Here is a 17,794-nt window from a genome sequence, read left to right as displayed (position 1 = left end):
GTCCCTTAAATAGCTCCCCTAACTCTGCGGGAGGAAAACCACAGCCACCCCTTTTCACGGGGGCCCCGGCTCCTCTCCCCTTTCTTCTCCAAACTTTTTAACTCAGATCAAGATGCACCATGTTTCCGAAAGTACGATTCTTCCTCGTCTGCGAAGCTGGGGACTCCTCACGTGACCCTCCCAGGACAGCGCGTGGGCTCTGCACCCCCACGGGGTCTGCAGATGCTCCTGGGCATGGCCACGCCCTCTGCGCTTCCCAACAGCAGGGGACTGAGCACACGTCCTGTTCGCAGGAGATCCCCGCCCAGGTGAGGAGTTTAGGGTGCAGACGATCTCATTTTTTTCCTCTGTGTTCCTGACCCTCCGCAGACACATAAATACTTTTATTAAAACGAGGAATGACCACGTGCTTCTGGCTGCAGAACATGCGCACATACGTCAGCCGGTCCTCGCACCTGTCTTTCGTCACTCTTTGTGGAAACTAACAAGCAACGTGTATTTGGCCATAAAATTCTGCTGGTTCATTTATGCCACACGTGTGTATTGCCTAACTAATATTTGAAGGCGTAAAAATGAAGTTACTCAGTGCAAAAAAAAAAAAAAAAGTCAATTCTGCCTTTATTGTGCAAACTGCTCTCGAGATTCTGTGACTCTCGGTGGCTCTGACAATAAATTCGCCATCGGCCCAGCCTGCGGATACTCAGGCATGGTAACGGTACTTGAGTTAAAGACAAACCAATGCTTGTATCGCTTAGGATTCGCTGTACCACACAAAAGAAGTATCTTTTAAGATCTACCCAAGTGTATACAAATTCAGGGTCAAAAATTCAAAATTTCTCACTGGTTAAAAGTCTCTCACTGCCATACTGTGACAAACACACATTCTCCCAAATGTTTGCTTTAATCAAATTCTAAAATAAACCATGTAAGTAAGTAGGATTCAAAGCCACAAAGAATAAGGTATATTAGAGCACTCTCGTATACCTGTTGGTAGAAGAAATTCAGAGTTGGCTTGTCTTCAGTAAACTGGTTTAGAAATCCTTTTGGCAAATAACGAATTCTCAATTCATATCTAAAAAATAATTCACAAAATAGAAAAATCAGAAATAAATAATTTTCTCAATTCATAGTCTACAATTACAGCATTATTATAACTATGGCATAACCAATTACTCTGAAATATTATCTTAAAAGTAACTTAAAATACAAGTAATTTTTAATCATCAATTTTCAAACTTTTCAGCACAAAGATGTGCACCTCAGTGTCCAGAGCAGAGCTCAATGATCCTGCAAGGGGACAGAGCAGAAAGAAGCCCAGAAGGCACCCGGTCCTAGCAGTCACTGTCCACCCAAGGCAGGGGCGGCACCTCCCCACACTTCCCCCGACGGCTGACCTCAGGCGCATGGAACCACACAGAACATACCCTTTCCTGTCTGGCCTTTGTTCACTCACTGACATGCTTGTGAGACTCAGACTATCTAGAAGCTGACGGTCGCTTCGAGCTCATAGTATTGCATGAAATATCACACCACTGCTAAGGGCCATTTGAGTTATTCCTGCTTTTTAGCTATTATGAAGATACCAACACTCTTTTTTTACCTTCCTCGAAGCATAAACTAGTTAATTGTTCAGGAAGCCACACTTCAAGAAGGGTGGAAACCAATTTCACCAGAATGCTCTCTCCCTGTCTCCCTCTCTCTCTCTTTACCATGTCCTTTACGGGCACAGACTGGGAGTATAAGAGAGAGAGACACAGACACACACACACACACACACACACACACACCCCGGTGTTAGCGTGGACTGCCAACGGCCTCACCTGCTGACCGCCGAAAAGGAAACCTCCTTTTGTGAAACATCTGCTTCTTCTAAAGGGCTGTGGGTCCCCCTCTGCCACCCCCGCGGTCTTACACATTCAGGGTGTGCGGCCATTGCTAGACTCCTATCTTCCGCCACCCCAAGCCTCATCTTTCACTCTCTTGACGGTGTCTTGTAAAAATTATTTTAAAAAATCTTTTTACTTTAACGTTATCTGTCGAGGAAGAAAGCTCATAATTTTTATGCAGCCCTATTTATTCTTCTCCTTTTTGGGAAATTCTTCTAGTGTTTTGTTCGCAAAAATATTTGCCTACCCAAAGGTTATAGGAAGATCTGTTTTTTCTTAAAGTGTTATTTACTGATGTTTAAAAAAAAAGTAATAGTCTCACAAGGGAGACATGCCAACAAAGTAGTAACACGATTCTTTTGGTTAGTTAAAAGCGGAAAAAATGCAAGGTACACACACACACAAGCCCCGCTAAGACTGTGGAGTGTCTGCCCTCATTAAAATACGCAGCTGCCCGACAGGGAGCTTCCCTTCTGCTCCTCCTCAGATCGAGGTCAACGAGTTACTCCAGACACTGCATGTGGGGCGGTCCTTTGTGGAACACTCTAGAGTTCGTTACTACCGGGACTTCCCCGGCCCCCCGCAGGCTCCACGTCTACGCCACATTCCCGTCAGAGAACAGAAGCCGAGCGTGTGCCCGTTAGCGGACTAGAAGACCGGGCTTTGGAAGCAGCCGCGGCCGGCCGGAGGCTGCACGTTCAGATCAAACAGGACAGGAGGCTTCTGCTAGGAATGTTATCGCATTTGAGATAAGGAAACAGACCCGGATCAAACACTGTGGCCAGCCGGCAGCCTGACCATGCCGACGACGGCTCCGTGGACACTCCAGGACTACTCAGGGCCCAACAGGGATGGTGATGAGAACGTGACCCTCAGCCTCGTCCTCCGCTACGGCCCTGCCAGAAGCAGGAAGAACACGGGCTCAGGAGCCGGATGGCCTGGGCTGGGACTCTGGCTCCGTGGCGCACCCACGGTCTGCCACCGCCTCTCTGTGCCTTGGTCCCAAGCTTGTCGGGAAATAAGTGAGTGAGTGAACGCCGAAGCCCGCGCACACTCCCTAGCACACATGAGCGTGGGCTCCACGGCTTATTGGTGGCATCAGCGGTCACTCCGCCACTACTGATTCCAGCGCCCACCCCATCGGAGGCACAGTGCCAGGGGCTGGGGAGACACCAGTGAATCAAAAGGCCAAGCGCCGGCCCTTGAAAAGCTGAGTTTGTGGTGGAAGTCGGACCGCGATGCGCAGGTATCTCGGAGGCAGCAGTAAGCGGGACACAGGTAAAGAAGCTCGGTAAGGGGAGCGACAAGTGACGACGTATTGCTCTGCACAGGGAGCCCCAGAGGACACTCCCATCCAGGGATATCTGAACGAAGATCTGAGTGGGGGAAAGGCATCATTTGGTCATGTGCAGGGACAAGAGTTCCGCTCTGGTGGAAGAGAATGGGGGGCGGCCCTGAGGCGAGAAGATGTGTGGGAAGGCAAGTGGGGCTCGACCGCACAAAGCACGAGCACTGAGCAGGAGGGCAGCCGGGAGAGGCAGGCTCGGAAGGCAGCAGATCATGGAGGCCCCTGCGCATTGGGACTATGGGGCTTGGAGCACAGCAGGGTAATCGCAGGACGGACGTTCCTCAGAACAGTTAGGTCTACACACTGTTGTGTGAAGGACAGACAACAGGGCCCACAGGAAGAAGCAGGAGGCCCGGAGGCGAGTGTAGTACCCTGGTTGAGAAGTAATGACCCTGTTTTCACGGACAGGAGAAAGCTCAGGGCATTAGGTAAGCGGCCCAAGGTCCCACAGGTATGAAGTGGCAGACAGGGACCCCTCCGCGGCAAGAACATGCATGAAGGCCACAACACAGAATGAGACCAAGAGAAGGTGGCTGCGGCCCAAGAACAGAGGAGCAGGACTGACCAAAGCATGGACAGGGAGGCACACTCTCCAGATTGTGGAGATTCCGGTCCCTGCTTCTGTCTAGCCTGTCTGTCCCCCACAGCCCTGCTGAACTGCCCAAGTCTGCCCAATCTAATCCCATTCCATCACCCTGGCTCAGTCCCTAACCACAGCACCCAACCCCACAGCCTACTGGCCCGAGAGGGCGGACATCCCTACCCCCTCCTGTCCACGAAACTAACCGTCCTCCTTACCCTTCTATTACCATTCTAAGAGCCTGACAGCATCCTGAAACACATTTTTACTATTCTGCTACACACCATTCCACGGATTTCCGAACAGCAGCTAAATATAACATGCCCCAAATAAATAATCTTTTTGCTTCTTAATAACGTCCTATTAAGGCCACTAAACTAACCTCCTCAGTCTCACCTCCCGTAACGAGCACCAAGATACCCATAAGCTGACCAGCTAATGGTGGAGAGGAGGAGGAAGCGTCTGGAGCAAGAATCTGTTAGCCGTGACACTGAGAAGGTCAGCTGGCCCATCTGTGTGTCGTGAAGTAAACAAGGCACAACTTCCAGAAACAACACAGATGCTGTGTTTCTTGACGGGCCTTGCAAACACTGTGGTACTGACGGCTGTTTCTCACAGCGGACCTCCATTTAGAAATCCCCAAAAGAAGAATGGAAGTAGAAATTCATCATTAGGTAAAAATTCTAGCAGTAAGAGCTGTAAGGAACAATCATCCATGGTACTGAGATGAACGGGTGAAAATCCATGAGAAACGGGGTCTCTGCAGAGTTGCAATACGATGATCCCCCAGCAGGTACTTCTCAATTACAGAGGAGGAAACAGTGACTTCACGGAGCCTTAAAGCAAATGACCCAAGTGGAAGACGCCCGTACAAAGGAGTCCCACCACCGCTACAGACTCCCTGGTCAGATGTGCTATGAGGGCTTCCCCAGCCGGGCTGTAGCGTTCTTGCCACAACAGGCGACCTCCGCGTCCCCATGAGAAAACCCCAGACCAGCCCCCGTGCAAGGACACGGTACAGATAACCAGCCGGTATCCGTCAAGTGTCAAGGTCATGAAGGACACAGGCAGAGGAACTGTCCCAGATTAGAGAAGACTTAAGGAGAGAGTGAAAGCCACATGGTATCCTGGACCGGGAAAGGGGTGTTAAGCGGGACAGTCACAGAAATCTGAGTAGCACCTGTGTATCGGTTCATGATACTGTGTCCGTGTTAAGTTCCTGGCTTCAATTACTGTACTCTATTTACGAAAGTTTCACCATTTTAGGGAAGAGAGGGGAAGGGTACACAGGACTTGTGTGTTCTATTCTGGAAACTTCTGAGACATACCGAGAACAGAAAGAAGTTCACAGACTGTTCCATACCCGAGGTTAACAGCACCCACCAGAACCCCTCTCCAGCCAGCCAGGCCGGAGTCAGCCTGCAGCCGCAGACCCCCTGGAAAGGGGCAGAAAAGGCCCTGCCTCCCTGCTGCTCCTGTCTGGGGCGGAGGTATCCGGTGGTGTGTCATTAACAGCCAGCGAACTGAAAGTCCGTCCTCATTTTGAAGGCTTCACTTCCAAACCTGCCGGAGCACTTTGCTGTCGCTCTGCTTTAAAGCTCGGCAGTGCAGGGCTCCACTGAAGACTTGCTTGTAAAGGAAGGCCTGTGCAGTCGGTATGATTTCGAGGGAACACAGGGAACATAAAGGAAAGCTTCCTAAACTACTGTTACTCATTTTCATTCGTCATCTTTGAAAAAGGCACTTTTCCTCCGTATAAAAGACTTTATCTCCTGCCAAGGACTGGAAGCAGTCGTGTCCTTGCAGAGCAAGGGGCTGCTTCTTGGCAGGGACTGGGCAAGGCTACGCGGGAGGCAGGAACCCCGTCTTGGTAACAAGGAGGAGGATGGTCTTCACTTGCTCGGCAGAGCCCCACCGTACTCTCTCAAAGGCCACGCGAGCCACCTCTCAGACCTGGCCCTCGAAGTCCTGGATTTGACGTCACGAAGGACTGGACCACTTCCCCCAAAGCTCTGACAGTCTATTTACATCTGACTATGGCAAAGAGACCACTCTGCACAGGTCACTCCAGATAACGGAAATTGAATTACCAAAATTCAGTTCATTAGAAAGCTCTAAGTGCAGAACTTTAAAATGGAAATCTGTCCGGCGACCATCTCTCCGAACCACAGGACACTGTTTGCTGCGGTATCGGTTAGGATGGTATTGGGACCGGGACTTTTGGGGCTGAACTCAGGGTCCTGACGACTGCTCCCTGCTCAGTTGGGCCCTCCGAGGAGCCCAGGGAGGCGGCCGGGCCCCTGCTCCCTCCTGGGCGGACTGGAAGCATGTGTCTCCAGGGGGGTGATTCGCAGAGCCCTGCCTCAGAACCTCAGTGCTCCGCACTCGTCCCTGGATGTCTCCCTCATGCGACTGGCGGGGCAGGCTGCTCCTTCTGGAGAGGCTCTGGGTGACTCTCCTCTGGTCCTTTACTTAGATCAGCCACACTGTCTTACTCAACTGATGTGTTCCCCACAATACTCTTTTAAGTTTTTTTTCATTTTATAAAAGCTTATCATGCTCTACGTCATCTTCTAGGACTTAGTCTTTTTTAACTGAGGTAAAACTTATGTTACAAAAAACCCAGTCTTTTTATAAAGTGTGCAGCTCAGTGGTACTTAGTGGACTCACGAAACTGCCCTGGGAGACTGCGTCTGTCAGGAGGCAGCGCGGCCAAGACTCGGCCCTCCCGCTGCGCGTCTCCCCGTGCACTCATTTTCACGTGCGCGACCCTCCTGCATCTCCAGCCCCGTGCAGAAACCTGAGTCTCTCCAGGACAAAACCTGGAGGAGCTGCAGGATGCAGAGAGCACGACGGCTGGAAGCTCAAGTCGTTCACCAGAGATTCGGCCGTTTACCTTCTCACCGCAGCGCGGGCAAGAGCCTGCCGCAGCCGCCCTCGTCCTCTGCTCTCAACAACTCACTTTTTTTGGCCACACACAGAGTTGCAGATGGGTCCTGGGGTGCAGATTCCCGTCTCCCTAACGGGCTCGTGACGCCGACAGCGCCTCCTGTGATGACTGGGAGGCTGGTTTTCTCTTTCACGATGGTGTTACCATACCATCGGGTCTCTGGGCCACTTAGTGAACCGTGTGCCACTTTCATACCGATCAGGAGGACCCGACATCATCCTCTGTTCGTTGCGTGTGTTGCACGTGGCTCCTCCCAGTTTGCAACTTGCTTTTGCCCTTTTCAATATCTGCACAGGACGCACGGAAGTTCCTTATCTTCATACAGTTAAATCTGCTGTCATTAAACGTTTGGGGGTGATAAACTTCCTACTCCAGGACCAGAGACACATTCAACTCCATCTTCCACTAAACTTTTTTCTCACCTGACCCGTGTCAAGCGGGTCTCCGTGTACGGGAGGTAGGGTCTAACCTTGTTGTGACTCTTCCCACGAGGACCGCCGTGTCTCCCGCCGGCCCTCCGCTTCCCCAGCGGCGAGGCAGGACGCTGCTGCAAGGCCCCACTGCCCGCCACAGTTAGGGGCACAACAGTGTGCTGCAGGCCGGCTTGCGGAGCTGTTGGACGCGCTGGGGACCAGGGCGAGCAAGTTTGTCTCAGCGTCATCCGGCAGCCTCAACAGATCCTGTGGCAGACGGCACGCGCGCGCACACGCATGCACACACATACACAGTCTATGTTCAAAAACCTCCCAACAGTGGAAACTGACATCCAGTTCCTCTGGGGAGCCCTGGCACTTCCGCTGAATACGATCCTACTTCTCGGAACTAAAGCCAGGCGTCCAGCGGCCCGCACAAAGCCACTGAACCAGGAAGATGCCTGCTAGCAAGGGCAAACACTGCCCATTGCTCGGGTTTTCGTACGTCCGTGTCTCACACAGGAGTAGAGGACGGCTGAGTACACGGACTCCACTCTCTATCCTCCACCCATGGGAGCCATAGGAGCTCGAGGCACCTGTCCTCCCTTAAGCCTTGATGAGGCTTAAGCCTCATGAAGCCTCAGGTTTCTTACAGGTAAAATCGCAAACGGTGAGGCCCCACCCACCTGATCAGACTATCACAGTAAGAATCTTGATAAAGTGAGCCAAGCGCCCTGCACGATGCAGACGTGTGTTAGTGTGCAAACACTGCTAAGGACACACACTCGTGCAACGAACACACACTCGTGCAACGAATACACGTTACTACTCATCACACTGTGTCTTCTCTTGCATTGTTTTGCACTTTCACTGCCACTAATTCAATTTTCACTTAAAAAGTGTTTACTGGTTGCCCTCTACACACCAGGCACAACTGACCAGAAACCAGGAGCAGACCAGGGGGTAAGACCAAATCCCTGAGGGAGAAAAGTCACCCGGTGAGTCAGCAGTGGGCCCTACAGACACAGCGGTCAGAGAGGACCACAGGGAAGAGGGGACCGCGGAGCACATGCCCTACGTGGTGGGAAACGGCAGAGGAGCGCACTGGCCAGTCTCACCAGGTACAGAGACCCCAAGGAGCAAGACGCTTGACTTGTTCGAGAACCAGTAAGAGAGCCACGTGGTTAGGCTGGAGCAGGGGGCAAGTTCTCCAAGACAGAAGTCTGTCCCGTCCAGCAGGTAAGAAAGCCGGCGGCAGAGAAGAGCCGGACCCAGCAGTTCTGAAAAGGGAGCACTGACACGTCAGGGCAACAGCCGCTGGAGCGCAGGGAGGGGAGCGAGAGTGACAGGAGGCCGGCTGAGATGGTCAGGAGCTCTGGAGTCCGCTCCAGGAGGGAGGAGGAGCTACGGGAATCTTCCGTGAAGTGATGTACAGATTTCATCGCATGTGCACGTTTTTAAAGACTCTTCAGCAAATCCTATGAGCTCCAGCTTAAGAGACGCTTGTACAGCTGCTTCTCACTCCTTCTATCACCGCGCCCCCAAGCCACCAGCTTTTAGGATTTTTGTCTGGCTTAGGCAGTAACTGGTTTCCTGTGTCTATCCAATGAAAGTGTGATTTCGATGCCAAAGGCTGGTCTACTGAGGGAAGAAAGAGAAGAGGCCTCTGGAGCAGCCTCCACATTTAAACGCTAAGCAGGAGAAGACAGTGAGCGGTCGGTCAAGTAGGAGGGCCGGGCACGCACGAAGCAAAGTGCAGAGCGCGGTTAGGTAAGACACGGCTGACAGCGTCGGCTCCTACGGGAAGGTGGACTGGAGGACGAAGGGAAGAGCCCACGGGAGGGTAGAACTCGGCAGCATAGCCAGACCCTCAGCTACTGGGAGTTTTACTCTGAACCATGAATTATTTAGGAATGTCTTTTTCAACTGATTAATACACGGTTATGTGCAGGATTCCGTGTTTCCACGTTGAAGAGAATAGTGAAAAACATAATTTAAAAATTACTATTGTTTTCTTTTTAATTAGGAGAGGTTAATTTCATTGTTTTATTACTATTTTTGCTTCATATATTTTGAGAAATGTCTTTAGGAACTTGTAAGCTTAATAGTTCCATCTATTTCTACTCTTCCTAAATGCTTGTGAAATGAGCCTGTTATTAAGTGTGGTTGCCCTTCATATCCCTAAAAATGCTTTTCTATCTTGAAACTTTTTAAGTAAGATATTAATAAAGCAATACCAATCCCCTCATCCCCCTGGTTAGTAGGCAGGAAAAGTCTATCCATCCATTCATCCTTCTGTCCATCTATCCATCCATCCCTCTCTATCCGTCCATCTTTCTATCCATCTATCTATCCAGCCCTCTCTCTGTATCTATCGATCCACCCAACCTTCTATCCATCCATCCACCCACCATCCATCTTTCTATCCATCCATCCTTCTACCCATCCATCCATCCACCCACCATCCATCTTTCTAACCATCTATCCATCCCTCTGTATCTATCCATTCATCCTTATATCTATCCTCCTATCCACCCATCCATCATCTCTAACCATCCATCTTTCTATCCCTCTATCCATCCCTATCTCTCTGTATCTACCCATCCATCCATCCATGCATCCATCTCTCTCCATCATCTATCCACCTACCATCCATCTCTCCATCTTTCTATCCATCTATCGATCATCTCTATCCATCTTTCCATCCATCCCTCTCCGTATCTATCCATCCATCCACCCACCCACCATCCACTTTTCTATCCATCCATCCATTCACCCACCATTCATCCATCCACCCATCCATCCCTCTCTGTAGCTATCCATCCATCCGTCTATCCATCTCTCCATCCATTCACCCACCACCCATCTCTATCCATCCTTCTATCCATCCATCCATCATCTCTATCCATACAGCCATCTATCTATCCATCCACCTGTCCATCCATCCACCTGTCCATCCATCCACCTGTCCATCCATCCATCCATCCATCCATCCACTTGCCTACCATCCATCTTTCTAAATGAAGTTAAACCGAATAGAATGCCTCTGGATGGAAACTGTAGACTTCAGTGTACCAGTGAGGCTGGGTATGGTTTTATCAAGTACACATGTAGACCCATATGTAAATGGTTCTGAGACACAAACATGTGCATATGTCCAGAGTCTTCAGGTAAAATGTTTCTTCCTGTAAGTCATATAAAAATGTCTTCAACATCATTGTTTTAGATACCCGTCATAAAGAGCAGAGAGCTGGCTTCTCTTTCTTGGTCACACACCAACATCTCTGACCAGTTACTGTTAATCTGCCTGAGCTTATTTCTCAAGTCTCGTCTGTGACTCTCTTTGCCCTGCTTTCTAGTCCCTTCCTTCTCTTCTTGCTGTTTCCCTAACACCCACTCACCCACCTACGGCTTGGGTTATAAAATCTACTTCTAATGTTTCGTAGCTGCCCTAATATGCAATTTTACTTTTTATTTTTTTATACATACCCTTCAAACGTGGCTGACAGAGCTTTAATCTGACCGCCTCTCTTCTGACAGCAGCCACCACTTGGGTTCTACTTTTTTAATATAAAAAATCAGTTCTTATCGTTATTTGTTCTTAGAGCCAATGCTTATTTTTATCTACCCGATTTTGCATCTGAAACCCTCCTTCGGAAACCACTATCCTTTTCCCTGAAATGTGTCTGTAGGAGGCTCCTTTGGTGGTGAACTCTCTGAGGGCAGTATCTGAGCTGCTCTGCTCTTGAACGGTAATGGCATCTGACAGACAGATGCGGGCTGCCGGGCCTTCTTCTCACCGCTGGAGAGAACTGTGGAGAAACGTGGATTTTTCCCTGGTTGCATTTAACATCATCTCTTTTCCTTTTGTACACGATGTGACTGAAATCCATCAAAATGCAGATTCATGTCGTTAACCCCGTTTGGGATCTTACGTTAGTCCTACACCTGAGGATTTATGCTATTTGCCACTTCTAGAAAATTCTCAGCCATTACCTCTTTGGAATATTTCCTTTTCCTCATTCCTTCTACTCGCTTTGAGAGCCCGTTGCAGAAATGGGTTGACTTTCTCATTCTTCATGTTACATAACACGCTTTCATACCTTCCACGTGTTGATCTCTGTGTGCAGTCTTTGGGGAAGATTTTCTCAGATCCACATTTCTGTTCACTAATTTTTCCGCTATATCAGCAGTTTTACCCATCCAGTGGTTTCTAGACCTTGTGTTTGGTCCTTTTGCAAATCTACGTGGCTCTTTACAATAGTCTCCTGTTCCTTACTGGCCCTTTAAGGCCCGGCTCCCCTGGTGTGCACAGACAGGCAGCATGAAGCCTGGGACCCCCTGTGCCTCCAGCCCACGACCCGTCCAGGCACCTTCACTGATCTCACCCACCACACCACCCCTCCGAGCTAAGCCTGCAGGAGTCCTCCTGAGACGGGCATGTTCACTGCAAAAGCCTCGCTATGCAGTCAGCCACACTCAACCGAAGCTGTGTCCCCGGCTCTCTCTGTACCTGGAACTTAAACCAAGTCTGTGGCCTGTCTCCTCCATCTTTATCTCTGAAGACTGGGGGGAGCTTTGTGACACCCATTTTACGAGCTGCAAATGTACATATTATAAGGTGCACGCAGCTGGCCGGGCGCCGGGCTCCAGCCACTCGGTGCCGCTGACACGGCCTTGGCATCACCTTCGCCACCTCCGTCCGCGTCCGGTTCGGCACTGCGTTCGGCAAAGCTCCACCTCGCCCAGGCTGGGCTTGCCTTGCTTATGAGGGTTCAGGCTCCATAAAAGACAGCAGAGCCCGCTCAACTTCACTTGAAATTAAGCAAAATAAAGTGGATTAAAAGAACAGAAACAGAGCCTGATGCTCAGAGGTGCACGTTCAACAACACCGTACCGAGCACCGGGGGCACCACCGTACGGAGTGCGCCTCTGACACGGCCACACAAGTGAAGCAGCTAGCAGAACTGTGCGGGAAAAACACACCTGCGGTATTTTAAAGTGACTTTCAGGTATTCTTAGCTCCGAAACACTTGTCTGACCGACTGATCTAACAGCGGGAGCTCACATCTCTGCCAGCACCGACGTAAGCCAACCCAGCGACCTTATCATGAACTACCCTGTCAGCCCGGCCCGGGCCGGCGGTCTGGTAAGCCGGAAATACAAGTACGTTTCTCTGGTAAACCGTAACCAGGACATGAGAGTACTCGACAGGAGATTTATTAACTTTCGCAGGTTTTTCTTTCCAATGTGTCTTCTAATCAGCTAGGCTGCTGGACTGAGAGTGACCAACACTGAGCACTGTCCCCTCCACAACCGCCTCTGTCTCTGCGGCCGTGTCTATAAACGCGAGGGCACCGTGCCTGGGGTCCACCTTCTCCCACACTCTAGTGTTTCACACGAATGGCTTCCTGCTAACATGCTGCTTTGCTTAAGAGTGGGAAAAATTATTATCTTTGTGGGGAGAGAACCAAAGAAAGGGCAATTACAGAGAATTCTTTTAATTCACCTTCAATTTTGTCAGTTTCACTAAGGTCAGCATGAGTCACGGCCTCATTTAATTGTAGTGCGCGGACGTCACTCAGACACCCCCTCTTCTCAGGCGAGCCGGAGGCTACCAGGCACCACGGGGCAAGCCACGCTGCCCGTTAATGAGATAACTAGGTGTGGTCTCCGCCGGGCTCACGAAGTCCTGCGCACAGAAGGAAGCTAACAGGACAGAAAGGAAAGGAAGGAGGACCAGAGCTCTTCGAGCCGAGGCTGAAACAAAGGAGTCCTGACAAGAGAAGTGCCACGAGCCCAAGGCCGCCACCCCTGAGCCCATCAGAAGCTCAGGCCGTCCCAAGTCGGTGGTGCCACAAAGACAGACTGAACAGAAGTCTAGAAGAGATCACTGGTTAAACCATTACCAGCCAGTTTTATTTATACAGGAGTCGTAATTACAATCAGTATGGAAATTAAGCAAAGACATTCATCCTCTCGTGTTTGACTTAATATGCAAAACAAAGCAAGTGTGAGTCACACCAAAGTAGGCATGTAATCTTACTTCCACTCCTCTGGGGGGTGTGCAAGTTCATACTTCTCCCTCACACTGGAGACACCCATATCCAAATGGAGCCAGTGAACCTCCTCTGACCGCAGGTGACTGAGGCGAAATCCATAGCAGGCCACGTGCTTTACTTTGTGACTGTCCACTATCTTCTGAATGATGCCCTAAAACATACCCCCCACAAAAATGACTGTTACAAACAAAAAAAAAAACTGTATGCTAAAAATTAATGCAATGTTCATTTCTTTTAATTATCAGAAATCTTTGGTAAAAAGAGAATCAAGTTAAACAAATTACTTAATTTTTCTTAGGAATCTTTTTTTCTCAAATAGTATTTTTATGAGCAAGGAAAAGTTTTAAAAAACACAAAATGAGGCTCTTCCCTTTTCTTTCGTGATAAACAAGGCATGGAAATGTACATTTCTGCAGCTCTGCCTCTGCTCCATCCCCAAACCTGACGAAGCATTCCATCCACCCTCTGCACGTCACTTGCTGAGAACGAGACCCGAGGACAGGGTTCTACTTTCTGAAGCCAGGTAACATCTTGTTCTAGACCAGGCTGCGACTTCAGCGTCATTTCTTAGGAAACACACTTAGAAACATACAGTGAAGGCCACGCTTCTGGTGATACTGATGATGCAGGAGAAGCTACCTGCCTGGGCCTGCCCCCACCTGCTACATGCTCAATCCGAACAGTCCCCAAACCTAGTGCTCCTAACACATGTGCCTTGAGTTCAGAGACGAAGGTGGGAGGGAAGGCTGCCTCGCCAAGATGACGCTTACCCTGGGACTCGGAAAGGGAAGCAGCAGCCCAGAGTCCTGACCTGTGCCCGCCCAGCTGTGGAAGTCACACGTGTACACGGATGTAAGTGGGCAGTACACACGGGGCCTCACAAGGGAATCCAACAGTCCGCCTGTGTCTTTACGTGAGGGTGTGCTAATCACAATCCACTGCACTCTTCTCCACGCTTCAGGCCATTCATAATTTGTAATGATGCTGATATTAACAGGAAAATGACTGCCAAGGAAACCGTCACTGCTTTGTTTTAAATTAGCAATTAACTGAAGGTATCATATTACTTGTAATATGAGACACGTCTTAAAAAGTTCCCATGCACACTAAGTATTTCCATATCAGGGCATGATGCTGTCGATGACAAGGATGTTCCTATCCCTATTCCTGAGAAAAGAGAAGCACGCGCACTATATGTGCAAAAGCTGTCAAGGACCCAGTGTGTCCACGCCGAAGGCATCATGTGGCACCTGCCCGTGGCCAGCCTCCCTTTCTGACTACTGGATCCCAGGAGAAGCTTGTGCATCAAGCATGGGAGAGTGACCGGGGAGGGGAGAGAGCAAGGACAAAGGACTGGGCTGGAGAAGTCACGGGCCACTCCGCAGAGCAGACGAGCTCTCCGTGGGACAGGAAGGATGTGTGCCGCCCACAGAAGTCTGGGTGAAACTGAAGTAGGCATTAAGTGTCCTTCCCGGCTTTCGGATTCAAGGGCCGGAATTTCTCATGGGGACACCGTGAAGGACGCTGCAGCCTGTGTCTACCCAAGGGCACTCAGCCAAGGGACAGCAGGAGCCAACACCCAGCCCACCCCGTCTTCATTTCGTGGGCTCGGGGTGGGGGATCTGCCGAGAGGAAGAGACCTCCGTTTCCAGCAGTTCCCTCAGAGGCGGCCTCTGCAGCTTCTCCTTGCCAACAGCACAGATCTCTGAGCTGCACAGGACAGGCCCTGGCGCCTCTTTCAAATCCCCACAAAAGCGCTTTGTCTTCCTGTCCCAGCTCTGCCAGCGCGCCACCGAGTGCACACCGACACCGCTGCCCTCGCGGAGGCTCGGGGTCAGCGCATCTTCTCTCTACTGCGCAGCGGCTCCCCGGCAGCTGGCCAAGTCCAGAGCCACCTCGCTCCTGTTAGGGTCGCAGTTCACGTGCACATCTGGCCCCAACCACCGGTCTCAGGGGGTCTATCCTTTGGGCACACACCGTTTCTGACCGTTGCATGTGCTACCAAGTCGGGGAGAAATCCCACCTTTCTGGGTGCCTTCCCTGAGGACCCCCAGCAAAGGTTATCTTCATGACCCCTCAAGGAATGGGCACACAGGGGCCCACCTGCAGAGGGGCAAGTGTACAAACTGTGGAGCCCGGGGGAAAAGCAGGCTCCCAAACGGGAGTCTTGTGGGGTAGATACAATTTCAGTCCATTCACTTGCTCACACCACCCGAAGACACCCAGAATGACCTCGGGTTTGCTTCTGTGGAACAAAGAGCTCCCATCCTGCAGGAGCTCCTCATGAAAGAAGGCTGTAACTTCCACTTTCCACTAAAATATTAACAGCAGTTAACACACAGACATTCCCCTTCATATCCTGTTTTGCTTTTTCATTATGCTTCCGTATTGTGTTCTGTCCTACTTCTCTAGAACTCCTCAATGTCTCATCGCTGACTCAGCTCGAGTGGCAGTCAAGACTATGGACATGCAAGGACTTACATATCTGAAGCGCAGTACATACACCGAGTAATGTAAATAATTCTGAAAACTAAATATTTGGTTCTGCGTCACTGAAAACTAACTTTGAGAACTAAATATTTAGTAAGGCATGCACACTCAAAACAAACCACCCCAACATTACTACCATATGGAATGCATGCACGTATCATACGTATTACTTCTGGAACACACACGTTTAGAAAAGGACCTCTAGGGAGACAAGGGCTTACAGTACGCCACTAATGGCACCTGAATTAAATTTAAATTTCTCAACCTGGCTTTGATGTCCCAGGACAATCCCACCCACAGTATATAAGCCTACATTTAGCTACTTTGAAATATCCCTTTACTCCTCTATATCATATCCCAGAATTGGGAAATATAGAATATTCCTGATTAATCTTGACATGAGATATTCACAGAAAAAGGATTCAGGGATGAAAGACCCTAGCCAGTGTGGGCACCATGCTTCTGTCTTATCAGGAACACAGCACACAGCCTCCAGAGCCATTCTCTTCCGAGGGGACAGTTATCTTCTCGTTGGTTTCCTTGCTCTGGGGGAGAGCGGAAGTGAGATGTGCGCGGTACCGCTACGAACGAGCTTCTAGCTGGTATCACACACGGGCAGCACTGCTTAAAAACAGATGTACTGGGTCAAAAGCAACGTAAGAATGTGGCATTTTGCAAGTATGGCCACCAGGGAAACTAGAGCAATGATACTTGGCACATAATGTTCGAGACTGTCCTTCATCTCATGCCAATGCCGGATAAAATCAATCCAAGTGTTTAATCAATGTGAAGGACCACCGGGTGGCGGCGGGGCATTTCATTGTTGCTCTAGTTCACCCTTCCCTGATTACATTCTAGTCAGATGACACTGTAATTTCATTTTTAAAAGTTCTTTTTATGATTCTGCTGGGTTCAACTTGGTCACTTATTTTTTAGACAATGCTCCAGAAAGAAATAATGACCTTTCAACTGGTAGAAAGAAATCCTGCAAAGTGTCCCTTCACGTCATTCAGTCGGGTATTACTCACTCATTCGGTGAGTGAACACGTACGTATCTAGCCTACATACGATGGGTAAGACAGAACCCGTACCCTCCGAAGGCCTAGTCTAGAAGGACAGAGCACACACACCAGCACGGCCGGTCTGCAGGGAAGGGGGCAACCAGAGAGCAGGAGGCATTTGTTATGTCCAGCTGTCTTCTCAGGGATTTGCAGGTTCCTTTACCACGAGAGAGATCTACAACCACACGCGGTGCTGTTAACAGTGCTCATCTCCTTACTTCCTCCCAGGAGCTGCAAGTGCGGTCATCACTCCTGATCTGCTCAATACAATGCCCAGCGGTTCCTGTTCCGTGTCTCTCTTTCAGATGCTCTTCAAGGTAAGGAAGCCAACTCCTATCACTGTCGGTTCGGCACTCAGCCTGAAGTCGGCCCCGAAGTCTTCCAAGACAACGACAAAGTCCTTCCTCCTAATGCTGCTCTGACAGATGACCACAAACTTCTGGGCTTAACAGAACACAAACACGTACTTGTCAGTTCTGTAAGATCACAAGTCTGAAATGGGTCTCACTGGGCTAAAATCAAGGTGTTGGCAGGGAAGTGCCGCCTTCTGGAAGCTCTAGGCTGGCCTTCTCCAGCTGCCAGAGGCCCTTCTGTGCATCCTCAAAGCCAGCAGCACTGCGTCCGACCCTTCTTCCACGGCCCCCTCCCTCTGACCACCGCCAGAAAAGGTCTGCGGCTCCTCATCTCCCCCATCTCAAGGTCATCTTCATCTTGGTCACATCCACCATGGAGGGTCACGTATGCGCCGGTTCTGGATTAGGACGTGGACCTCTTCAGGGGCCATTATTCTGCCTGCCACAATCACCAACTCTACGGGTCTAGTGACAGAGAATTAACTTCCTCCTGCTTGTACAGTCGCATAATCTTCTTAACACTGCTTTGGACTCCATTTTTTTCCTTAAGGTTTTTCTTTCTAGTTTCTTCCTGGGTGACACTCTCCCTCCATTAAAGGAGTAATTTAACAAAAATCTCTGTAGTCCTTTCCTGCACCAAAATTATTTGAA

General features: G+C 50.0%; 1 protein-coding gene across 27 annotated transcripts in view; it reads right to left on the bottom strand.

Annotated features, from left to right (window-relative positions):
• Positions 1-17,794, bottom strand: part of PTK2 (protein tyrosine kinase 2) — a 245,726-nt gene that overhangs the window by 141,448 nt on the left and 86,484 nt on the right. For 25 of the 27 annotated variants that reach the window (XM_046001796.1, XM_046001805.1, XM_046001597.1 and 22 more), the window contains 2 exons: positions 13,224-13,390; positions 985-1,072 (listed from right to left, as the gene is read on the bottom strand). In XM_046001796.1, coding sequence (XP_045857752.1) covers positions 985-1,072; positions 13,224-13,390 — 255 coding nt within the window. Of the gene's footprint in view, positions 1-984; positions 1,073-13,074; positions 13,391-17,794 lie in introns of those variants that run through there. The other 2 variants (XM_046001813.1, XM_046001822.1) reach the window with 2 other exon arrangements.

Source organism: Meles meles, chromosome 1 (genome assembly GCF_922984935.1).
Source record: "Meles meles chromosome 1, mMelMel3.1 paternal haplotype, whole genome shotgun sequence".
Classification (NCBI taxonomy): domain Eukaryota; kingdom Metazoa; phylum Chordata; class Mammalia; order Carnivora; family Mustelidae; genus Meles; species Meles meles.
Note: the sequence above shows the minus strand (reverse complement) of the source record. Positions and strands in the feature narration are given on the sequence as shown.